We start from the raw sequence: 26131 nt of genomic DNA, 5'->3' as shown, positions 1-26131 counted from the left end.
TTAAAAGTACGATAGTTGCTACAGGTTTATCAGGCAGATTCATCAACTCTCTGAGAACTGCATGAAGCGTAGAGCTACGATGGCACAATAAAATGATAGTCACTCAATCCTTGTGAATGCTGACAAGCCTTCCACCCGTCCTGTGAGGAAACTCACTGTCTGAAGTGTTTATCGATGCTCTGAAATCCAGAGGGGATCATACATGAATGAAATGTATTTATCTTCAGCCGTGCTCTGAATCGTGAGAGAAGCAGCAGTTTTGGATTGGTTTATGTAGGGATTATGATTAAACACTAAATATTTCAGCCTAGCCAGGTGTTGGACAGGTAACTGAAGTGTTTTCAGGGCTGGCCTGTCACAGGGCAATACAGTAAGGCTTTTGAGTATTTGAGTATTTTTTTTTTACTTTGACACGAAACATTTCCTTGGTAACCAGTGTGTGTTTTGAATTCCATTGCCTCAATAGAAACCCTTTAAATGTTCACCTTTGCATGTTCCTTAAGTAAGTTGTTTCAAAATAACAGAATAAACTGAGTTGAGAGTGGTGATAATCGTGAATTAACCAAAATCGAGGTAAAAAGTGAAACTAATCAGGTTTGTGGCTTTTGCCATAATTGCCCACCTGTACAATATAGACAAATGCTAGGGGCTCTGCCATTAAAAAGGGCGCCAGTGTATATAAATAATAATAATAATAATAATAATAATAATAATAATAATAATAATAAATGTAACAAACATGACAGTCATTCCCCTGGTAACACACGGTGGTAGCTTTTTCAATTGGACCAGCGCGATCAAAACCATGAATTAGCCGGCGAAGCAGGTCTGGCGTTGCCACTGCCAGCTGATCAGAGCAGAGCCGACCCTGGGCGAGGCTTTAACTTTCTCGGTGTGTCTTCATCAGCTCAGTTTACAATGCTAAAGATGCGTGGCTAACATATGCTAAAATCTATTGGCAGAGCCTACTCCTTCTGACCAGCAACGTTCATCCATCCTGGCTCCATGACGCTTCAGTAGCTGAGCAGCTAGCTGAGCAGCTAGCTGAGCAGCTAGCGGGGTAGCTAGCGGGGTAGCTAGCGGGGTAGTAGGGAAGAACGAGGCGGGCCATAGGCGGGGTGGTACGGCCCAGGGGAGGCAGGGGATTGGATGGATTAATGCATTAACCCGAAATGAGGGGAACGGCGGTTCGGATTGGTCAATCATAATGCAGTTTTGCAGCTGATGTACTGAATGGAATTTTTTAGTTCTTAGTTCTTTTATATTTTGTAGATCAGAACATTACGGCCTTATAAACTGTGTTATTAATTGTTACCAAGTTTCCAAAACGTAGACCATAGCTTTAAGAAGTACATTTTTCACTACCATCAATAATCAATTGGCAATTAACTGATATGATTCATTATAATTTCAAATTGCAATTCTGTCTAAAATAATTCCAATTGCACAATTCTACCAAACTGTGGACCACTCATGTTAATTGGATGACATTTTCTCTTATAATTTAAAGACAACAGAAAAACAGTGTTTTTCAGTTTCATTTGTAAGGGTATGTAAAAAGCTTATGGAGGGGGCGCCATATGAAAGCTTGCCTGGGGCGTCACATTTAGTAGGGCTTTGATGCCTGGTCTTCTCTTTTTTGACTGATGTGTGGTCGACTAGCATTACAACACGTTTGGACCTGTGGGTTGAAATCCTCTTATGTTTGATAAAAAGCATTTTTAGAGCTCCTCTGGACAGCAGCAGCACAATTAAACAGTGGTCAGAAGAAGAGGCTGATTATATGAAAGCAGAAGAGCCTCTGCTCAGCTGGTTTATCTCATTTGAACCACAGGAGCTCTGCTGTAGCCGATCAGAGGCCACACTGTGACGGCTCTGACTGCACAATGAATTCAATTAAAGCCCTTTTAACTCAATTCCATTTATTTGTGGGACGTCACGAAGAACATTTTTCTTGTTCTGCTTGAAAACAAAGTTTTGATAATAGGTTATTACAAAACATTTAATTAATTTTCTGTCCTGGTTTGACTCAGCATGCCGCAAACCTCCAGCATTAAACTCTAAGGCGTTAGCTTTTAACTGCTGACATGTTGGTTTTTTCCAGCCTCTCTTTATCATTTCCTGCAGAAAAGCCCAAATTACCCCATGTGAATACTTTCACTGTAATAGTGTCATAGAAAATTACAGTTTGAGTCACGGTGTGGTTTGAAAAGAGGTGATTCTCAGAGATTGTAACCTAAAATGCCACAGTTCAAACATTAAACATAAAAAACAGGCCTTTAAACACAACGTAGCAGAATGTTATGATGCAGAGAATGAATTATTTAACTGTTTTAACCTCAAACGCACCCACAGATCCACAAAGAGCTCTAAGGTGTCTTCTTCTCTGTCTGTCAAACTCTACTGAAGACATGAGAATCACTCAGAGCTGCAGTGATGCTGACTGTACAGAGAAGAACTATTCAGCGCTTTGTCAACAACCAAGATGGCTGCCAGTGATGTGTGGTTGAGCCCTCTGTGGGTCAGTATGTATTTTAAAAATCAACCACTACGAACAGGATATAGTTGAACTTATAAAACATTATCCCCTCAAAACCTGGGATTTTGATGTTTACTCACACAGTGCGTCCAAAAATGTTTCACAGGGCTTCACTTTTTCTTCTTTTTGTTTTGTTACAGCCTCATTCCTAAAGGGAACAAATGTATTTTTATCCTCAAACCTTTACACACAACACCCCATGATCATGATGACATGTTTTTTTTTTTTTTTTTTTTTAAGTTCGGCAAATGTATTAAAAATAAAGAAGAGGTCACATGTACCTAAGTTTTCGAGTCTTGACAAATACTTTGTTAATGCACCTTACAGGCAGCAGCAATTGTAGCCTGAAGCCTTTTGAATATGACCTCACCTACCCACTCCTCTTTGAATTTCCTCTCAAGCTTTAACAGGTTGGATGGGGAGCATCGGTGCACAGCCATTTTCAGATCTCTCCAGAGATGTTTGATCGGATTCAAGTCTGGGCCCTGGCTGGGCCACTCCAGGACATTCACAGAGACATCCTGAAACCAATCCTTTGATATCTTGGCTGTGTGCTTGGGGTGAGCCCCAGTCTGAGGTCACAAGTGCTCTTTGCCTTTTGGCTCACTCCAGGCGGGCTGCCGTGTTCCTTTTACTAAGGAGTGGCTTCTGTTTGGCCTCTATACCACACAGGCCTGATTGGTGGATTACTGCAGTGATGGTTTTCCCTCTGGGAGGTTCTCCTCTCTCCACCAAGGACCACTGGAGCTCTGACAGAGTGACCATGGGTTCTTTGTCACCTCCCTGACTAAGGATCTTCATGCTCAGAGTAGATGGACAGACGGCTCTAGGAGGAGTCCTTGTGGTTCTGAACTTCTCAAAAAATCAGCAGACACTTTTTCTGTACCCTTGCCCAGATTTGCGCCTTGAGACGATCTGCAAGTCTACAGACAATTCCTTTGACTTCCTGCTTTGTATGAACTCTGAGATGCACTGTAACAAGTCCAATCAACTGGACTCTTATCAAGCTGTAGGAACACCTCAAAGATGATCAGTGGAAACAGGATGCACCAGGTCTCAAGTTTGAGCTTTGTGGCAAAGGCTCTGAATACTTACAAACATGTGATGTCTGAGTTTTTTATATTTCAATAAATTTGAAAAATGTATATAAATACATTAAAAAAAATTAAGTTATTTTGGGGTGTTGTGTGTTCAATCTTGAGGGGGAAAAGAAGAATTTATTTGATTTTAGAATAAGACTGTAACATAACATTGGTTGGAAAGCTTTTGTGGGTGCTTTACTCTTTTCCCCCATGTAATAAATGAAGCCAAATCAATCATTTTTTCTCAAAAATGTAAGCAACCCAACCCCTAAATGGTCTCAGCAGGTGTCTGGTTCTGCTTCAGGTTTCTGTCTGTTCAAGGGAAGTTTGTTGTTGTCATTGTATTACTGCTCAGATGTCACACTGTCAGTCTCATTTCTGTAAACTCACACTGAGAGGGTTCAGTTGTTTCTGGGTAAGCCCAGATCAAGGGCTGCTGCTCTCTTGTCTCAGACACTCTGAATGCTGGGAGGTGTCGGGTCTCTGAGTGATCCCTGAGGTACTGCCTCAACTCTTCACAGCCACCTTAAAAGAGTGTTTCTCTTATCTGTGTTTGATTTAGAGTCTCAGGAGATGGTCTATATGTAAGGATTGTTCCTAAAACTGCTGACATTCTTAAAATGCTGAACTATGGAGTAGAGTGGAATAGAATAGAATAGAATAGAATAGAATAGAATAGAATAGAATAGAATAGAATAGAATAGAACGTCCCTTACTGTCATTTTAGAGTTAATATAAGATGACATTTGGAGCCCTGCTCTTATAGTTGCATATAAAAGCAGCAGAAAAAGTGAAGGTGAATAAAAGTGAAGTTCATAGGCTTTGGTGAGATTAGATAAATAGAATACACGGAGTAGACATGTATACAAAAACATCATCAATTCAATGTGAGAAACAAACATGAGGTAAATAAGGGGGCTTTAGGATGAGATGGGAAGAAAAAGTATTTTAGAATAGAAGAATAGAATTAAGTCTTTTAGTGAAATTTGTGGGTCTTTGGCTTCCCTCATAGCCCACAAAATGTGATATTTAATGACAAAACCTGTACTTAGTAATGCTTGTAAGTGTTAAACCCTGACCTAAAACGAGCTGTATTTTGGGGCGACGTCAGCGATTCCCTTTTTTGACCAGTCAAGAGCAGGTCTGACCTGATTGGTCCAATGGAGCAGGTAGGAGGATGCTGCTCTGTTTTTGGCTGTAAACAGCCACATAGTTCCATGCACAAGCTTCCCATCTCGGAAGAAGACAAGACTGAGTGGCTAGAGTTCATTTATCAAGATAATGTGCCAGCTACACCCAGTAAAACTGTGCATGTGTGTGCTCGTCACTTCACGGCCGACTGCTTTTACAACTTTGGACAGTACAACAGAGGGCTAGCGAATAGACTGGTCCTGAATTCTGGCGCATTACCAACCACCCAGACCCTGGAAATGTGGGTATTTTAAATGCTGTGTGCTGTGGAGCAGATGTAAGAGCTTTTCCTCAGTTTCCCCCTATCTCTGTGTTAGCTTCAGGATGCTAACTGTAGCTGCAGTTAGCCTGTTGTCTTAGCCTGTAATGTTACGGTAAACAAGCTTCGCTGTTTTCTAAACATTGTGCACTCGAAGCTTGTGACGCCGTTCTCAGGGACGCGGAAGAGCGGGGCGGTATTAGCGGAGGCTCATTTACATATGAAGGTCACGCCCACTAAATCAGAGCGTTCTGAACAGAGGGGCTATGAAAGCTTGGAAACAATGCTGCTGTGCTTGATTTATTGGCTTTTTGGACCAATAATTTGTACTACCATTTCATGAAGACACCAATGATCCATATTAAACTGCAGAAAAGGAGCATAATATGGGACCTTTAACTGTTCTGACGGCTCTAAAGAAGAATAACACAAAGCTCTGAGAGATGCTGTCCTAAATCTACAACCCCATAGGAGGTAAAAAGAAAAAAAAAACATGGAGAGGTTTCTTTTATACATTGTCCTTCGTAATAATAAAGCAGCATTTCCATCAGATGGGCATAGATCAGTGGAAAAGCAGGGAAAAAAACACATTTCAGCTGTGGGCAGGAAACTAACAATAAATTGTGTGCACTTAAAGGAAGAAAAAATAGGAGAAAATAACAAGTCAGTAAAAAAAACAGGCATGCTGACATTTATGTTAGACGAGGGGTCTAATTACCAGCTTGCATGGACGTGTGGCTTTGAGTTCAATAAACACCTTCAGAGTGGACCCTTCAACATGAAGATCAGCTGCTCTATTTAAAGATCTTTTTCATCCACCACATGACAGAGGCAGCCTCCACCTACCAAAGGTTATCCTCCGCGTTTACAGTGATATAGGTGAGATAACATGAGAGGGGTGGGAAGTTGTATCCCGTTTGTTATGAAGTTAACCAAAAAAATCTATACATAGTTCAGGATTCATTATTTTCTTACAGATTTGAGTTTAGTTCAAATACAGAGGTCATGTGATGCTCACCTGATCATGTGGCTCATCATTGTGCATCGTTTGCCAGAGACGGAGAATATTCTTGATGGATTTGTTTAGTACGGTGGATCTTGGGTGTTGTTTGGTTGAGTCGTCATGAGGTCGAATTTCTATGTAAATGTGTTGAGAGGTGACAAAAAAAGGTTGAACTGCAACCATGCCAGATGTTTGTGCCTGGAAATAAAAGTTGTGTGATGTCTTTGTTATACTGAACTTTTGCGTAATGAATCCTTGTTTTATTCTAACAGAAAGTGAGTTTCTACAGACGTCCTCTTTGCACACTAATGCTTTCACAAACAGCACCAGGATGTTTAAAGAAGCAACAAAAGAGCCTTTTCCTGGAAGCAGAAGCAGCACATCATTTAAAACAGTGAATGCAGAGGCTCATCCAAACTTGAAATGACTATTGTGTTTCTCAATCAGAGTCTGAGAGGAGAAAAACTGACACTTATTTATATGATAATGTAGGAGATTATTACTATGATCTTTCAAAACAACTCAAAGAAATTTGATTGCTTCATTTAAATGAACTGTGCGTCTTGAATATGTAGAAAGAGCCATTAAGGATGGAAGTGATCCCCGAGACAAAGAGTATTTGTCAAAGGAACCAGAGAAAGTAAAAGCATCACGCGAGCTGAGCTGAGCTGGATCCTCCTGCCAAGCTGCAGGAGCTGTTTCTGATTGTTTCTGTGTGCGGTTCCACATGAGTATTCTCTTTGGTCGCTCCTCTACAAAGACGTCCTCTCCAAAGAAAGAAAGATAAAAAGAAATACAAAGTCCATTTCTTTCTCTGACCTGTCAGCTGTTATTACGTGGATTTCTTTTGCACTCTCCAGGAGAAAATAAAAGGTTTAGAGCTGGTCAGTCCTTTGAAGTGACACAGGCCATCACTAACATTTGTTTCAAGGAGGCTCAGAAGGATTCAGCTTTAAGTGGACTTTTTTTTCCCTTCCCTCATTATTTCAAACACAGGAGGAGCTGCAACATCTGCATGAATGTGAGTCATAACAGGAAGATGAGACACTCAGCACAAACTCATCTACGATTGAAGCTAAAGCAGCTCAGAGGAAAAGTAAAAGCAGGAGTCTGACTCTGACATCTCAGAAGTGTTGTAGTTCTCATTCTGAAGTTTTTTTTCCACTCAATTCTCTCTAGGTCTCAGTCAAAAAGGACTCTGAACTTAAAATCAAGACCACCATTGATTTGTCAGTCCTCACACAGCATTTTACATCAAAGTTAACTGACGTGCACTATTTTAAAGCATCGTCCTCCTCTCTGAGCAGCTCAAAATGAGCTGTGGTTTCTGCTGTTGAAAAATGAGATTGCAGAAAAACTGCAGTTCCTTACGTGTCCACTTGAGACTGTCTCCAAAACCAAAGGTAGCACCATCAACAGCTATTTTTGCAGAATGAAGAATGTTTGCAGCGTGGTACAAAGACACAGGTTTGTTCTAAATCAGTCAGTCAGTCTTTATTTACATAACCTCAAATCATGACAAACCTTATCCCAGGACACTTCCCTTAAAAAAATGAACCCTTTCAGTGCTGGCCTCTTTTTTGTGTCCCTGCTAGGAAAACTGAAAAACCTAGATTGAAAAGAGTATACCTCTGCACCTACAAGGTCTGTTTGATTCATTGTGGTTTTATAATGAAGGGAAAACTTGTGAAAATTGTTCAGAAGTGTCAGTATTTGTATTAATGTGAGAAGCACTTTCTTTGCCTTTTGTTGCAGAGTGACCACAGAGTCCCTTAATTGAGGGACCATAGGGGTTTAAAGGGTTAACAGGTCTAAACCTTTTTTATGTTAGTATAACTTTAATTCATTAACCGGCACCCAGCATCAAGACAAGATATGAGGTCTTATTTCACCTTAACCCTCCATGAGTACAGCGCTCTGCAGCATTTAGTGAGTTACAATGTCAAGGAAAAGACTTCCCTTTAGGAAAAGGCAACAACCTTGGGCTGAACCAGTCAAATAATCAATCAATCAATCAATCAATCAATCAATCAATCAATCAATCAATCAATCAATCAATCAATCAATCAATCAATCAATCAATCAATGTTTATTTCTAAAGCCCTTTACGGTAACCCAAAGCCCCCAAAGTGCTTTACAGCAGTGTCAGAGAATAAATAAGAACACTATGGATAAAGGCAATACCGTAAAAACAATGCATAGAAGAAAACTATACATAAAAATGCAATGGAAGGTGTAACACAGTGGCAAGGTGCAAAAAAGCCATTTGGAAGAGGTAAAACACAATAAAACAAACATGAGCACAAGATCTAAAAGCCTTAGTCAGGGTTAAAATCCATTTCAAAAAAGTGAGTTTTTAGTTTAATTTTAAAAAGACCTAAGTCAGTGATGGTGTGGATGACCAGATTCATGTTTGACAGGCATCTGCTGAGACCAGGTCAGGCAGTATCTGTAGTTCAGCGCTGTGATGATTATGGTGAAACTGTAAAAAGCCTAAACAGCTGGAGTCTGGTTAGTCCACAGCAGCAGGCTGTCCATAGTAACAATCCAGAGGAACCTAGAAACTAACTCAGAGACGTATGGTCAGTAACTATAATTGGACATTAAGATTAGACTGACAGAAAGAGGAGAGAGGAAAACAGGAGCATCTCCCTCTGCTCTTAGCCCCGTGCGTTTGACGGTAAAGTGCAGTTTGATAGTGGACAAAGGGAATCGGTTTACAGGACTGTGAGTGTTCCTCAACTTCCATCTGGGTTTGAGTTGGGTCTGGGGAGAGGGATGAAAACCCAGGTTAGAGTAGTGGGCGTGGGATTTGTGGGGTATGAGGGGTGGGGTCTGAGATTTTGGAGGTGGGGGCTCACCTCCCTGCTGTGCGTTCTATGATTAAGAGCTGGTTCAGCCCTGATCCAGTTTTAACTCTTTGCTTTATCAAAGAGAGAAAGTTTTAAGTCTACTCCTAAAAGTAGAGATTGTATCTGCCCCCTGGACCTCAACCAGTCAAAGAGAGGCCTGATGACTAAAGGCTCCACCTTTTATACAGATAATAGTAAATTTCTATTTAAATACACACATTTGGTGTGATTTGAACTTACCCATTCAGACAGATGATAGGGTCATGCATATTTAGGGGTGTAGCTAAGTTGTTGAGAGGGCTTACATTTTTGTAGGAGCCTAAAAGCTACTCCACACCACCTCTTTACCTCTTTTTAGGTCGACCACAAATAGTTTAAGTCAGTATTTCCAACACTGGGACTGCTAATGAAAGGCTTCAGAAACCAATGTGTGATGTAACATGTGACCTTGTTTCATACACCCTATGATACATCTTCACCTGGTCCACAGTCCCTCTGCTGTCACTGACTCCCTCACAGACATGAAGAAACTCTTCTTGATCAGAGGAAAGGTAAGTTACTGAGCCTGACACAGACTGCCTCTGAACCTCTACAGCTGCTGGATTTGAAGACCTTTGCACAGAGCTGGTTAAAACAAACTGCTGCTCTCTGTATCCTCAAATTAGAGCTCAGACAGGAGAGTTTCTTTTTATGTAACTCTCAGCTAGAAAGAGAATAAGTCACTAAAATGTCAAACTAATATCACCTCATAGTAATTCAAGCTGAAAGTCTCCAAAGTCACCTAATGAGGACTTCAGTTCAACTTGTTGAAACAAGATCAGTGCAGTCCTTTGGTCCTCTGCTGTGCTGTAATATTAAAGAAAGACAATCTTTTTTACTCAACCACACAGATTCCTCTTTGATGTGCTCTGAACTCAGCTCCTGTCACTTTTAAGACTTCAACATGGCTCACTGTCTTTTCTTTTCCCACTCTCGTTCTCCTTAATGAACTCTGCCCACAAGCTGCGGCTCTGGCTTCATATTTAGTCTCTGAGTAATTTTCTCTAATCTCAAAGCGTCTGCATGGCCAGGTATCTGCATGTCCAGGTCTCCAGCTTTTCCTGGCACCAGGCTCACTGAGCTCCCAGCTGCTAAACCCATCCCAGGTGGTCGGGCCACAGGGCGGCTCAGCGCTGTACTTTCAGGCTGAACCCGGCCAGACCTGATGGAAGTGAGCCCAACCACCAGACACCTGCTGCTGTTCTCCTGCCTGCTCTATGTGAGGTGACTGTTCTCTGATGTCTTCTACCTTTTTTTTGCTGCTTAAGTATTTTTTTTTCCTTCAAGGATGAGCTGTTAAATGTAAGCCAGAGAGATATAAATGTAGATGTAAATGTAACCTGAGCTGACCCATGTTGTGAGGAATAGCATTTCGAAGTGGCGCTGAAAGTCTCGGTTGAAAATGTGGTCTATGAAAAAGCTAAAATAATATGGGGTGCCAATTGTAAAGTTGAACACACTACAAATAACAACATTTCTCCACATTTAGCCCTAAAACATCACTTTATGTAGATAAAGAGAAATATTTACAAGATATATCTGTCAAATATTACATATAAATGTAGATTTTTTTTCATCTAAATGTTCAGCTTGATATCTAAATGTAAAATGATATAAGTAAATGTTAGAGATAAATGTCTTTATTGTAAATATTTTGCTATGCTTTTAATTATTTTGTTCACATTCTAAATATTTTGTTAAGATTTCTAAATAGTTAGCTAAGACTTAACATTTATCTAACGTTTATACATACTGCAATGATTTCTAAATATTAAGTCACAATTTCCAAATCTTGAGGTACGTTTTCTAAATATTTAGCTATACTAAAGGCCAGAATAAAGGTAACAACATCAAACACAGTAGGCTAAATTAAAAAAGAACCTACCAAGCACTGTGATGACACTGTTAAAGATCCTGTGGCCGACACCGAAGAAGTAGAGCTTAAAAAACCCTGAATCACGGCCAAAACGGCCCTTCCAAAATACTCTGCTAATTTGCTTCCTCAAACTTTTATTTTGGTGCTTCTGGTGGGTGGGACAGTAAATTTGCATATTGGCTAAATATTAAGAAATCACACCTCAAGATTTGGAAATCTTGATTTCATATTTAGGGGCCGTTTACACGACAACAGTTTTAGGGTGAAACGCAAAAGTTTTGTTGTGTTTCAGCCTCTCGTTTGCACGGAAACGTTTCAGCCGACCTAAAACACAAACTTTTGAAAACGACCTCCAGAGTGGGATTTTTCTAGAACGCTGCCGACACTGATGCTGTGTAAACAGTAAGCCGGCCTTTTCAGTGAAAACACTGACGTCACACTCCGCCTTGCGCACGCACATTCAACAGGACAACAGTACCGTTGTTATGATCGTTGTGAACTACCGTGTTGTGCTTGTGCTGCTCAATCTGCTGACTGTCTTTATACAAAATGTACATCTTTTGCTCCACGTTTTAACTTAGTATTCACTAATACACCAGATGATCGGCTCAACTCTACATCGGTGGAGATCTACCAAAAGTGGCTTCTGGACAAGACAGTTATAGCACCACCTACAGGCCTGGCATGCTCACTACAACATTTCAGTCCATCAGTGTTTCCGTGTAAACGCTGATTTTTTTCACTGCGTTTTCACAGCGTTTTAGCATTTTCAGATGAAACGTTGTTGTGTAAACGGGGCCTCAGTGTCACGACCCAGCTAACAAGACCTGACAAAACGGCCAACGCACAGAAGAAGCAGTTTTCACAAGGTTTATTTTTCCCTCAAATAAATGCAAGCAAGGATCAGAAGGCTGTAGATGCGATGCCACAGACGGACGCCCCACGACCCACACCTTGCGTCTGAGAGTTCGCGCCACGCCAACCCGTGGGATGACCAGCTGGGATTAAATTGCCTGCACCTGGGAGACCTGCCAGGTCTGCTCAGGTGCAGCGGAACACCGCCCAGCAGCACCCTGCAGACAGAAGAAAGGAGATGTCACACAAAAGCAGCAGACCCTGCTGGTGGGAGAGCCGTCACATTAGTAAATATTTAGAAATCTTTGCTTAAGATTTAGAAATCTTGAGAAAGCTCAAGTATTGCAAAATATTTAGAAATCTTAGCTAAATATTTAGTGTTCAGTCAGGAACACTCGCCATACATTTAACCATTTATTGCCAAATGGATACAGTTAGAATTGGTGTTAAAGATCTGCTTTTTAGAGTACTCCCTGGGTTAGCCGAGCAGCCTGCTCGAGCTTTCCAGGGAGTGCATAGCAAACCCCCTACGTACATACAGATTATAAGGATCCATTCATATCAATGGGATACATTCAGAGTCCTGATAGCGGGAGGCTGGGGTGGAGGAGGAATTATTAAGACAGCAGCAGCTGCGTAGAAAAAGGTAGCAGGGATAAGACAGAGTGATGACGTGATTTAAATACGCCGCATTGTTGTTAGACACACGCTGTGATTGGTTGAGAGGGGTTAGAGATTATACATCAGCCTGTCAGCTGATCTCAACTGGACGTAGGACTTCTGTGTCCCGCATGAACTTCAGCTAACTCCATTTAGCAGGATATTTAGAAATCTGAGAAAAATATGCAGTCTTAGCTTATTTTTTAGAAATATTAACTTAATATTTAGAAAACTTAACCAAATATTCAGAATATGAACCAAATGTTTAGAAATGTAGCTTAATATTTTGCATCAAGACATTTATGTATAACTTTTATATAAAACATTGAACATTTAGATAAAACATTTTACATTTATATATAAAATTTGACAAATATTTCACAAATATTTCTCTAAATCTGCATAAAAAGTGATGTTTTAGAGCTAAATGTGGAGAAATGTTATTTGTAGTGTGTACATCTTCACAATTGACACCCCATTTTATAAAAGTCAGACTATTTCAAGATCCCTTGTTAAGTCCAATATCTGGTTCTGATTTGACACATCCTGCAGTTTTGGGCATTAACACACCACTACCAAATCAAGGCTTCACAACAACACAGTGTCAGACCTTCCTGATGTGAAGCTGTGATCTCATCTGAGTGTCCACTGAGGTATGGTTTGAACCTGTGAGCTTTAACATCCCCATGTCTGCTCGAGACAACACCTTTATTTAATCCCTGGCTGGAAACAATCAGGTGTAATTTTACTACTTGAAGACATTAGAAAAAGAATCTTTTAACAGGAGCTCTTTGGTCTGATTTGAATTTCAGATTTGATATAAAAAAGGTTTCATTGTAGGAAATATTGCTCATGTCTTTAACATACACTGGGATAACTGAGCTGAAATGGTTCTGCGCTCCTTTTTACATCCTCACTGCATAATGAGCCCCAAACACAAAGACGATGAGCTGAAGTCTGTCACTAACCCTCCTCTGTAGCACACACAGCCGTGTTTAAACCAGGTTTCATTTTCTCCTCTGACAGAAAGGAGCCACGTTTCCATTCATGTACTCAGAATGAAGGACGTTATTGTGAGATGGAACTTTATTGGTTTCAAAAGATGGGATTGCACGAGCCCGAGTCTCAGATCGTGGATGTAAAGCATTCTACATGAACAGTGAGTGAATCTACTTTACACAAACCATCCAGACATTCAGTTCACTGTTGTTTAGAATCCAGTTTTTAATATTTAAATGAACTATAAAAAGCACATTAAAACATTTTCTCATTTTAGTTACAAAAATGGGTCACCTAAAGGGCTTCTCATTGCATTCACAGAAGGATTTGAACAGTGGATGTCTAACAGTTTACTCTCTTTAAAAAATCCCCACCCAAAATATATAAACTTAATTGCTTAACCAAGGTATATACAGGGCATAACATCCTTGCATCTTACAGGTTATCAAGAAAGTTTGAGGTATACAACCAAAATAAAAGCCTGTCAGAAAACAAAACAGAACAACAAATAGAATTAAATAAAGGAGAAATGAACGGCACGATGGCTTCCTACGAGCACAGGATCACAACATTAGTGGGAGATGTTGCCGTGTTGGTGCTGGTTGATACTTCCAGGTGTTTCACCTCAGGTCACACGGGTGAAACAGCGAATAACCTCAAGCTTTGGACTGTCAGTATATACAAAGGGCATACAGTCTGATGTAGCGATAGAGAATGGTTTGAATGCTGACTTTATTTGCTTCATGACAGGAACACAAACAACAAAAGACCAGATTTATCATTTTATTAAACTGAATTATCTTTTTTTTTAACTTACGCTGCAAATCTTTGAGCCGACGGTGAATTTAAAGAGCCAGAATCTGATACACATGCAAGTTTTGAAAGTGGATTCAGAAATAACAGTATTGTACAAAATAATAATAATTACAGTTTTTATAATTATCAAAATACACCTTCTTTCTTAGCACCTCTTTATACTTTTTGTGTTTTTTGAACAAGCACCATTGTAGTCGTTTTTCATACAGCACCTGGAGGATCCAGGGAGGAGGTCAGTGACCCCGCCCTCCTGGTCTCCTCCGATTCACCCTCCTCCTGCCACGCGTTCGAGTGTCCTTCACCTTCGCTCCGTACCGTGGTTTAGTCATGTGGTTCGAGCCCTACAAGGGCAACAAGTATTTTCCTGGGTTACACGTACATACATGGACAGACATGTTTGCTACACCAACTCTTATTCAAAACTTGCATGTGGCATAGAAAAGGGTGGGGGGCTAGAAATGGGGTTTGGTGGTACCCAAAACGTCTCAACTTGACTTTCTTTGCTGGCCCCATCAAGTCCTCTTTTTTCATTTGGTTTTATTTAGCCAAGGAAGCAGACGGGCCCAACTTCGAACCCAAACTTCTGTAACGGGTCCCCAAAGTCATTGAACATGACGTCGATGATCGGAACCTGATCGATTTTGGGAGTATTAATCTCCATCACAGTCTTTCCGTAGCCCTTCCTCGTCTGCAACAAGTGGGAGAAAAAACACAGAGACACAACTCAGAGATGTGAGCACAGTTTATCTGTTTCTAATCACAGCACAGCCACTGGGAAAACTTTGCTAATGTGTCATCAGTAAAATCACAGCTTTCCACTCCGCCTTGTTTCACATCTAATGTGATTTCATTTCCAATCATTTCAGGAGTAATAGTTCTGTTCAGCAGGAGCATAAAGGATGAGAAACTGATGATATGCATCCAAAGCTTGACAGCCCTCAGCCTCAGAAACACAGAGATGAAATGTATCGGAAACCATTCCTGATTTTTGATGGAAAATCACCTCGTCATATCTTTTTTTCTATCAAAGGTTAAAAGGAGCTACTCTTTCAGTCAGGGGCGAGATTTTACGCCTAATTAGGTGAAAAAACTTTCTGGAATTGCTTCAGTGGATCGCTTCAACAGGCAGCAGTGAAACAGCAAGAAGTTTCTGCAACAACGTCTGTGGAGGACTGAGTTTGATCTATGTGTGTCCACTAAAAGTTCTTGTTTTTGTCCCTGAAGGCTCATATTGTTTCCAGTGTGTTTCAAAATTATAAATGAAGAGATAAAGAGAGGTAGAACGCTTTTTATAAAACAGAAAGATCTTTTTATCTGTATGAACAGTGAACAAAATATCCACACCACTTCCCTCTGATAAGTCACCACATATCATGACTAAAAATAACTTTATCTCTCAAAGTGGAGGAGTTGGTTTATCTCTGCCTCAGTCATTTTTTTTGTTTCATTATGTGTTTGAGTGGTATCCTGGATAATTCAAAAGCTTTAAGTTGAAGAACATTTCCTTAAGTTATTTTAAGTGGGGACTGCTGATTAACTGGTGCTGAATTACTCATGTCAAGATCTACGACTGCGTGACTCTGATGTCTTAAACTGCAATTCCAGATCAAACAAACTCTAACGAACAAAGAAAATACAGAAAACTGAGCCCCAGAGGGTGCAAAGGTAGACCACTAATGGTACAGTATATGTACGTAGTCTCTGTGGCTTCACCTGTTTGGGGCCATACTGGAAACGTTGAACTGAATCAACCCTCAAAACTGGATTGGTATCGGTGGGAAGGGGCCATGGTGCCAATCCAGGCAACCAGCTCTATACCTTTTTTTTCAGCGCTCTTGACTACTTGATTTTAAATTGTTACTTCTGATGCAGTTTCTTTTTTTTTTCTTTTTTTCTGCATTAACAGTCTGCAGGGTTTAAAAGTTTATCGCTGATAAAAATAGAATTAGCATTGTTTTTACCAAAATGCTGCTTAATATTTAAATGTTTTACAGTTAAAATAAATATTTACTTCAGTAATTCCATCTAGTCATTATTTGCCTTTTACCCAAATTATTACCAGCCTTATCCCACAGTAGGGTATGCAGGTTATTATTTAACACTGGTATCAGATCTATATCCAAAGCCCAGGTATCGGTATCCGAACCAAAAAAGTTGGATCAGTGCATCCCTAGTGAAGAGGAGGGCTTTAAGTGTCTGCAAACAGCTACAGAGTGCTCACCTGTCAGTCAACTCGGCCATGCCCATATATGGGTATACAGAAAGTGAAATGAGCTACTCTGAAAACTCTTCTTTTGACCTACAGTTTCTGACACTTCAGCATGGGCTACATATTTTATTTCAGCTTGAAGTGGACCAACAGCAGTTTAGTCAGTAGAGTCTGGTGACTGTGATGAAACAGTGTGACGTCTGTTTCCAGTTCACAAACAAAAATCATCTCTTCAGACACTTAGAGGAACAAACTAATCCTGTCAGGGACAAATACTTGACTGGACAGATTTACAACCATGCACTTTGTTGCTGTGTTTACAGTTGGTTTTACTGCAGCCGGCTGAAGTGATCTGCTGGATGAACTAGAACTCACCCTGAGCAGCACAAGCTAACCTTGAAATCTCAAAGAATCTCACTGGGAGGAGCATCAAGACTGCTAATATCAAACATGATGAAGTGTTCCCTTTTTAACTATTTTCTCTCCAACACCATCTGCTGCATGCTTACCGCACATCCGTCTGAGAGGGCCTTGATGTACGGGTTATTGTCGAAGGACATCTCCTCGTCGTTGGCGCCCAGGAAGCGCAGCGCCTTGTCGTAGCTGTCACTGGTGGCGTCGTGCCAGGCCACGGACTGGTGGCAGCTGTAGGTGAAGTTTTGCCGGGCTGAGGCCGTCAGTAGTCTGAGGAAGGTCATCTGCACCATGTTTATCGAGCTTCCATCTGAGTCAACGTATGAGAGCTGTGGATGATCAAACACAGAGAAGAGTGCGAGACAGGGAGGGTTAGACATACGAAGGAATATTTAGATGAATGAGTGCAGCTGCTAATGGCCAAAAACAAAGTAAAGCTTTAAAACCTGTTCAATAATGCAGCAGGAAAATGAACAGAGCAGGTTTTGATCTAAGATTCATGACTTCTGATAAAAAGATTAATCTGTTTGAACGCACAGCCTCGATACTGCAACATGAGAAACAAGAAGACAAAGAGGGCGAGCGAAAGTTTGTTTGATTAACTGGAACTATTCATGATAAATCCTTTAAACTTGAAGTTGATGGAAAGTTTTTAAACAGAAAATTTAAAGTAATTTAGGAAAGGGGAAGCAATACTTTAAAAAACTTCATGAAAGACTGAAAGAGAGGATGGAGATGCATCACCAGTCTTTCCATACAGTCAGTGCTCTGACTCAACACACAGGTTGGCTAAGAGCTACATGCTAATGTAAACACCTTCACTCTCAAACTGTTTGAACATCTCAGAGCTGAGCAGCAGGGCCTCCATCTAAAATAAAATCACTGCAGAGCAGAGACGGCCTCCAGCAGGCATCAGACCACCTAAAGCCTCGGCTCAACCGTCAGATTAACTCTGAGACACAGACGACGTCTGCTCCTGTGGGTTCAAATTTCCTCTCATCATTACTCTGAAGAGACAGTCACTTTACACTTCAGCTCCTACCTTAATGCTGATTGCGCCAACATGAACTCTATACTGTGATCTATCAGCAGTCTTTATTATTACAGTGACAACAGAGAAACATGAGCAAACTTTTGTTAAAGCTTGTGATGTAAATCAGACTTTAAACAATCTGTTTTACCACCTGTGTTAGGAGTCTACAGTTTTCATATTGAAAAGAACAGACAAAGTTATTTTAAACACGTTACTTGAATAACAACAGCGATAGCAGTAGAGCTACAAATGAACACCTGAACACACTGTTTGGATGCAACAAGCAGAACCAGAGACCAGACAGAGCGTCACAGATTCAGTCATACTTGTTCCTGTTGCTCACAGAGAATGTGTGATGTGTTACGTAAAGATAAACACTCATAGAATCACAACTTGCATTGCGTTTTTTTTTTCTTAATGAGTTTGGTCTCAAACTTTAATCCTTTCACTCTTTTGTGCATGATCTCTTTTGTCTCCTGCAGGCAACAGCTGTTCTTCTCACATCTATTGAATAAAACCAATCACACCCTGTCCACTAAAATCCTGTCCACAGCAGAAGGGTGTCTGAATATTACTCTGTTTACACAACAACACAGAAATGTTGAGTGTCTTTTTTTACATCTAGTGATTCACCCTCACCCTAGCCTGAATGAAGAGGATTTCCACCAAATGTGATGTCTAACCTGACAGAACCAAGCAGAAGCCCACCTGTCAATCAGCTGAGCAATGCCTCTGATTGGGCAAAGCTGGACAGACTGGAGACTTTTTTTATTTTTTGTACCAGGCTGTTTCTTTTTGCTGTGAAGACAGCTTTTTTTGTCTTGATGTGTTTGGGGTTTCTGGTAACTTCACGAGCCTGTCTTGAGCAGAAGCTCAACAAACTGCAGCATTTCAGCATTGCCTCATAGACCAGGAGTTGCCGCTTCGATCAAGCATGTAGCCTCCATCTTTGCACATTTGCAAAACACACATAAAAAATTGCCCTGAGCAGGTACATCAGTTTTACAAAACATTTTGTTCCAGCTTTTCACACTGAAAACACAAAACAGAGATCTAAACATCTCCATCCTGGAAAATGTTTTTGAACACTCTGTTTTCTTTGACCTATAACTCTGTTTACATGCCGGCATAAGATCAAAACAGAGAAAAAGAATCGTGATTTTAAAAATATATATATATATCATCTCATCTGCCACAGACATTGTGATCCAACACTTCCACCATCGTCTAATTTCTCCACCAGCTGTCTGAACTCCACGAGGAGATGACTCTGCTGCCGCTCAGGGAAGACACTCTACAATCATTCTGTCACAGAAAAAAAAGCCAAAGCGATTCAGGAGGAAGTGACTAAATGTCATGGCTAATAAAAGACTTTTACTTTTTACTTAAATAAAAATACCTTTGAACTCTGGGTGTAAGACAAACCACAGTCATGGCCCTTTTTGTGGAGGTAAAAGTATCTATGTGTGTTGTTAAATCAACAAAAAGATAACGCATCCTTGTGGCTGTGAGGGAGTGGAAGAGAAGGTGATTTTTCATGCTGGACATGAACACAGCATTGCAAGTTTATATATCAAAGAAAAAATATGTTAAGTTGAAAAAAAGTGGGATTTCATTATTAAACAAATTCATATTAAGTACCAAAAATTGATACCATTGAGTACCAATACAGATGGTCAGGTACCAGGTATTGGTACCGTATCATTTCAAATGTGAAAGGTACCCATCCCTACACTTTGTAAAACAGTCTAAACTTTCTGACCCTTTCCTACTCTGCTGCAAAGCCTGGGTGTAGAAACAAGAGTCCTTCAGGTGTGAGAATAAACTTTCTGTGAACCTTCTGTGAACATGTGCAGTAACAGAGCTCTCCCAGTGATTCCCCGGGATGTACTGTACTCTAAACTGCAGCGCTCTTATGATGTTAAAGTCTATATGTGAGGAAAAAGAAGTACCTAACTCCTGTGTGATGGATCAACACTAACGTGTTTCTTTCATTTGGGTCCTGGAGAAACAGCAGCTGATGTTCAAGGTTACAGCGAGAAGGAGAAGACTGAACTCTGAGGCGTTGTGCCTGAATCCTCTGTAATGTTTTATTGATGCTGCGTTCTTTATATGGAACAGTCGGAGAATCGTAATGTTCTGACAATAGCACAAAATGAGCTGCAGTTCAAAGGGATGCAGATTATTTTAAGTAAAAGCCGATGCTGCTCAGGATGAAAGCAGATCGCTTACACTCTGAATTCTCTGCGCTGTAAAATATGAGTGCAGTAAAAAGTGTAAGGTACTTTGGGGATTTCTTTATGGGGAGCAGCTTCAGGTCACTGCCTCGCTCTCTCAGGGTGGGTCTGCTGTTTGAGTTTTTTAGCAGCTGCTCAACATTTAGCAGGAACACACAGGAGGATAAAGCAAAAACAGCTCGGTACACTTACTATTTTACCACGCTTAAATTCACTGAACCATGATCCAGGGACTTCTTTGGGCCAAGACGATATTCTGACCTGCAGAGAATAAAAAAAGAGAAGAACATCAGATTTGGTCATAAATCAACAGAGAAATGAAGGAAAACTTGATGTAAGCAGAGCCTGCAGGGTGGCTTCAAAGTTTATCATCCTGGAGCAGGAGATAAACCTGTTTGTTATTTTAATATCTGTGAAATATCTTTTGAGCTAACTTCAGAGTCAAATCTTCTTCTAACATTTGCCTTTTGGTGCTTTTGGTGTTGTTTGCACAAAGCCAACATCAGACCTGCAGACGTGTTTCCCTGCAGCATATCTGAGATCTCTGACAGATTTAGCTCAGTACCAAGTCACTTTAATAAACGGCTCAATATCTGATGATTAAAGACAGACAGATATTATAAATCTTAGGTCACTCACTGCATTGGACTTCTTATCAGGGTAGATGCAGGTTTCTCCTCCGGCTGTGAAGTTACAGTAAACTTTGAAGGAGTCTCCGGAGCAGCCCTGGTTTGGATCGATCCAGTACTCGCCTGAGGAGGAACAGACACACACACTCAGACATCCTGATCTCCTCATGTCCACAGAACACAGCTTCATAGCTTTTTCTCACAAGTGAGCGTGCCAAATTTCATCATCCTGTGTGAATTCAGCTCCATTCATTGCTCCCTTTATTGCTTTGGGAAAACCCAATCACATCATTAAGCCAACACACCTAAACCAACACAGTGTGAGGAGGAAAAAGAGCTTTTATCACCTTAACACTACTCTGGAGATAAGAGATGAAGGGCTTCTGGGAAAAACTGCAAACAGTCAGCTTATATTCCCCAAAACAAGACAAAATCAAGAAAACAAACAAAAGATGAACTCTGATGATGAGCAGATTTCTCGTAAGTTTTTAGAAAAAGAGTTAGATCAGCCGCACATCTCAGTGGTTTAAGATGATTCAAGCAGCAGCAACACACTGTTTGTGTTCAGGTCAAGTAGGGAGGCAGCTATCAAATATTTTAGTATTTGAGTATTCTACTGAAAATCCCATCGATTAATCGAGTAATCGGATAAAATACATTTTTGTTTAGTTAAAGAGCAGTTATTTTTCAAATGAAAATTTTTCTCTTTAAGAAATAGAATTTTCTGATACATTATGCCAATAAGAGCACTTGCTTTGGTAGCTCCAAAATTTGTAAACACACTTTGACACATTTTTTGTGCCTTGTACATCTCATCAAATGTTGCGGACCCAAATGGCACCTGTTTCGTAGAATGACCCATTAGTCTCCAAACTCCAGAAAAGAAGCTAGATTTGTTGCTAGTTGCTATTTTGTATAAGAGGTAGCTTGAGGGGTTTGAAAACTCTCTTAATATGGCCTCAGCTCTATTTGAAATACCACTCTTTGATCTTTTTTGAAATCAAACGATTCCTCGAGGCGAAGAAAATTACTCGAGTATTTTTTGTAATCGAGTACCTCAAATCATTTGAGGAATCGTTTCAGCTCTAAGGTCAAGGCTCAAACTTCACCCCTCGCTGCACCTTGAATCTACATGCAGAGGTTTGAGGAATAAGGGGATAACATTTTCAGCATTTTGCTCAAATGTCATGATTTACTTACAAATCTCGGGCTTTCTCTGTACCTGTCACTTACAGATAAAACGCAGCAACAAACTGGGACTGGAGTCATCAGAGACTTTAATAAGAGGACAAACTGAAGGCTGTTTAAAGCTAGAGGCAGGCAGAGCAAATGGAGTCAGGATGTAAAGTGAGGCCATGGCGTAGGCAGGGGATGAATTTGTGATTTTTTTGGTCATATTGTTGATTTCTCCTCTTATATGGTCTTTTCAAGGAGACAAAATGCTGATTGAAAAATCCACATTTGGCAAAACTGAGTCTGTCTGATGCTTGGCTTCAGGCATCGCCTCCTCAATCATTGAAAAAACAATGTAATGAAGTCAAACAAAGAGTCATTCATCTTAAACTCAAAATGTCAACAGCTTAGAGGGAATTCATCAGGGACTAAAGTTTCTGGTTGAAGTGTTTTCTGCTTTTTTTTTTTAATAAAGCAGATGCTGATTGACTGGATTCACTGTGAGGACAGGATAAAACTCCAGCACCGTGCAGTCTGGTCTTACCGTCGGGGAACTCGGGGTGGCAGAGCTGCAGGTCTTTGCACGTTCTGGCCGGGTTGTTCTGTGTTCCCATTGGGTACTTCATGCGCTCGATGTCCTGCTTCAGATTGTTGAGCGAGCCAAAGATGTCTTCCATTCCCTCGCCGTAGTCCATGATGGTGGCGGCTGCGTCTGACTGCATGTCGCTGGAGCGCTTGGTCTTTTTGGGAGACTGGATGGGCAGGGGCTGGATCACCTCACCCGGGGGGCCCTGTAGGTGGACTCAGCATTAACACTTTGTATGAAATGAGCAGACAAATTAGACAGACAAACAGGGAGCACCAAAGGTCTCAGATACTCACAGGAGGACCAGGAGGACCCACTGCACCAGTGTCTCCTTTAGGTCCAGCAGTACCCTGAAGGCATCACAAAAAGAAACAGGTTATCACACACTGATCCCACGCTCACACACACACTCTGATAACCTGAGTGTTAAGTCATGGATGGTACTCACACTTGAACCCTTGGCTCCTTTGGGACCTTGAGGACCCTGCAGGAGACAGAAGCACAGCAGTCTCATAAATTCATTCTATCATTGGTGTTGAATCTGAATGAAGGAGTGGATCAGTGATGGACTTACAGGCAGACCGGGGGGACCAGGGGGACCGAGAGGACCAGAAGATCCTCTGATACCCTGATGATGAAAGAAGTCAGAGATAAATGAAAAGAAAACTCAGAGATAAAAGTGTTTCTGTGAGACCAGAATAATGAGTAACAGGATAAAGGAGAATAAAGAGGCAGAGGAGTAGAGATGTAGAAAGCTTTCAGAGAAAATGTATGATTTTTATCAGAACAAGAAGACGTCTCCTTCAAATGTATATATGCATTAATTTAAGTTCAACTTCTTAGTTTTCATAGTTTCTCAAACCCTGTGAGGCCGTGACAGAGCCCCCACAACAACACAAGCAGTAAAACACAGAATACAGTTTATGTCCTTATCATTCATACATCATTTCAACAACATTTATTTTAACTTTGGCTCAAAATTGTCTCTTGTTCTGATAGTTTATCTTCTCTATAATGCCAAATCACTCCTGTGTGATACAGTTTGAAGGCTTTTGTGGATTTGAGCTTCCAGGAACTAAGCAATTTTGCAATGATAAATTCAACCTGCAGGGAAAAATAGATGAATAAACAACTCAATAGTCCCTCTTTTTAGACTCATTAACACAACAATTTATCTGCTAAGAAACCCAAAGATCAGGACCCTGAACTAAAACATTAAACTGTTGAGAACTTCCTCAAAGTCCTCGCTCACTGATAAAAGAGGACATTAGGATTTTATTAGACCTGATCTGTGATGTTAATCCAAACCTTCACCCAAAATCACCCTGCAGGGCAGGATGAGGGCCACAGCGGGGCGGCGAGCAGAGTATTCACTCAGTCTGAGTGTTTATTTAAAAATAGATGAAGGCTGTTATCAGGCCAATGAGGAAGAAAATCTTCAACAACCATGGAAGTATTGAAAAAGAGAAATGCCTGTAACATCTTTAACCCCTTGATGCTTGTTGTTCAGAAAACGCCTCAAAGTGTTTCCAAAGTTATGAAACATGATAACGTCAGTGTGAACATTATACAGAGGCTGCTTCAATTTAATGCAGTTCAATAATCCTGGAAAAAGGGCAAGAAGAGGATTAAATGAGTTTACTTGTGCCTTAAAGCTACAGTGACGTGTTTTCTTCTCTTTTTGAATGTAACAATAAAGCAAAAGCTAACAGCGTTACTCAATTTGAAATGACCAGAATTCATGATTCTGGTTTGTTATGATTAAAGATGTAAGAAAATTTGTTTAAGGCTTTATAGGAAAGATTTCTTCATGAAAATATTACTTGTAATTAATTAATTATGCATTTTTTTATGCATTACATCGATGATATTGTGTTTTTGAAGCTAATAACACATTTGCTTTAATTCTGAAAAGGTGCAAAGGAACTTCCTTTAAAGAATTTAAAGTGCACAAAGAAGGATGAACTGTAAATGTATTGTTCTTAGGGATGGGTACCTTTCACATTTGAAACGACACAGTACCGATGCCCGGTACCTGGCAATCGGTACTGGTACTCACTGGTACCAATTTTTGGTACTTTTTGTGTTTATGTGGTAAAAATATCAATTTGTTTGATGATAAAATATATATATATATTTTTTTTACAATTTAATGAATGCTGTATTCATGTCCAGCATGGAAAATCTTCTACTCTTCCACTCCCTCACAGTCGCAAGGATGTGTTACAGTACCTCAACATGGTACCTTTTAACTCTACACAAATCTGTACCCGGTACTTTTGACATAATTCGGTCAGTACCTAAAAAAATACCTAATTCGGTACCCATCCCTAATTGTGCTGTAAATGTAATAAGGTAAATTAAAGAGACTAGTTTAAGACAAATATTTTATGGAAATGAGAAATAATAACTGATGTCAACTCGATGCTTTTAAGTCCTGTGGCTGGGCCGCCCAGGTGTCACCTGTGACGTGCTTCTGCCCCATCTGCTCCTATCTATTCCTTTACAGGCTGTTGAGATGCAGTGACATCAGCTAGAGGTCAGTGCTAGATGGCGCACTTTGCTGAATGAAAGGGTGTTATTATTCATTTTTCATCTCCCTGATTTGAACCCTCCCTGATGATCTGTGACTGTCTCTCGGGGTATTATTACACCTGTGAGCAGAATGAACACAGCCTGCTGAAATCTAAATTCAGCACCATCTTTCCTCAGAGGAAACAAATGTGTGTGTTGGATATGTGAGCAGGATTCAGCCTCTCGCTGCATTTTTCAGACTTTGAGTCAACAGTAAATAAATGTGGGTGTTGAGACCTGTGGCCACAGAGGAGGGGGGCAGCACAGGTGAAAAATGGTGGGAGGTGGAGGGCACTCAGCCCAGGGGAGCAGTGCGGGAGCAGAGCCATTAATTACTCACGCTGTCGCCCTTGCCGCCAGGAGAACCTTGTGGTCCAGGTAAACCTCGGTCTCCTTTCTCTCCTTGCTCACCGGGGGGTCCGATTAGACCGATCAGACCGGGGTGACCCTGCAGGGGGGAAACAAATATGCACAGAGTGAGAGGACAGTCAGACATAACAGCAGAGAGCTGACACACAGTGACAGAGGTTACAACAGCTCTTATTCACCAAGTTTAAAGTGAACTCTGAAAAAGTTTTCATGGTAAAGCTCCTGTAAGGAACTTTTAGTTTGCACCACTATTGGCGCCCCCTGTGGATAAAGCTGTGAGGACCTTAAAGTTCGTTATGATGAAGTTTATAGCCCCTCTTCTGTTTTTCTTCCTTTGTAGGAGTTTTTAAGTTTTCCCTTCATATGGATCAGACTACCTGCAGAAATCTAAGTATTTCTTCTCATATTTTTCTGGCTAAAAGTTAAAAAAAAAAAGTTTTTATTTCTTTTTTTAAAAGTTTCTTTTTTTTAAGTCCAAGCTAATCTAGAGTCGTATATTCCCTGCTTGTTGTTTTGTGAGCTGAATTTTTGCAGAAGGCAATGAAGAGTGAAGTTTCATTTGCACAGGAATGCTCATGACTCAGAGTGGAAATGTCTGAACAGACAAAAAGAAATAAATAACAGCAGCCACTAACACAAAGGTGCTGCCTTTGAAATGAGCTCTAAGCAGGCTGAGTAATGTGACGGCATTAAAAAGACGCTGCCTGAATTGCGCTCCCTTAAACTGTTTCTGTGC

At 40.6% G+C, this 26131-nt stretch overlaps 1 protein-coding gene across 2 annotated transcripts in view; it reads right to left on the bottom strand.

Annotated features, from left to right (window-relative positions):
* Positions 1-13560: 13560 nt before the first annotated feature.
* Positions 13561-26131, bottom strand: part of col11a1a (collagen, type XI, alpha 1a) — a 105574-nt gene continuing 93003 nt past the window's right edge. For both annotated transcript variants that reach the window (XM_074693943.1, XM_074693944.1), the window contains exons 59-67: positions 25367-25474; positions 23027-23080; positions 22901-22936; positions 22749-22802; positions 22411-22657; positions 20704-20816; positions 20257-20325; positions 16890-17123; positions 13561-14859 (exon numbers count right to left, since the gene is read on the bottom strand). In XM_074693943.1, the coding sequence (XP_074550044.1) occupies positions 14713-14859; positions 16890-17123; positions 20257-20325; positions 20704-20816; positions 22411-22657; positions 22749-22802; positions 22901-22936; positions 23027-23080; positions 25367-25474 (1062 nt within the window). In that variant the 3' untranslated portion in view covers positions 13561-14712. The remainder of the gene's footprint in view (positions 14860-16889; positions 17124-20256; positions 20326-20703; positions 20817-22410; positions 22658-22748; positions 22803-22900; positions 22937-23026; positions 23081-25366; positions 25475-26131) is intronic.

Source organism: Halichoeres trimaculatus, unplaced genomic scaffold (assembly GCF_033239565.1).
Source record: "Halichoeres trimaculatus isolate MK-OKI-2021-1 unplaced genomic scaffold, fHalTri1.1 fHalTri1_scaffold_18, whole genome shotgun sequence".
NCBI classification, from domain to species: domain Eukaryota; kingdom Metazoa; phylum Chordata; class Actinopteri; order Labriformes; family Labridae; genus Halichoeres; species Halichoeres trimaculatus.
The sequence above is the reverse complement of the archived record's forward strand: the minus strand, read 5'-3'. Positions and strand labels throughout refer to the sequence as shown.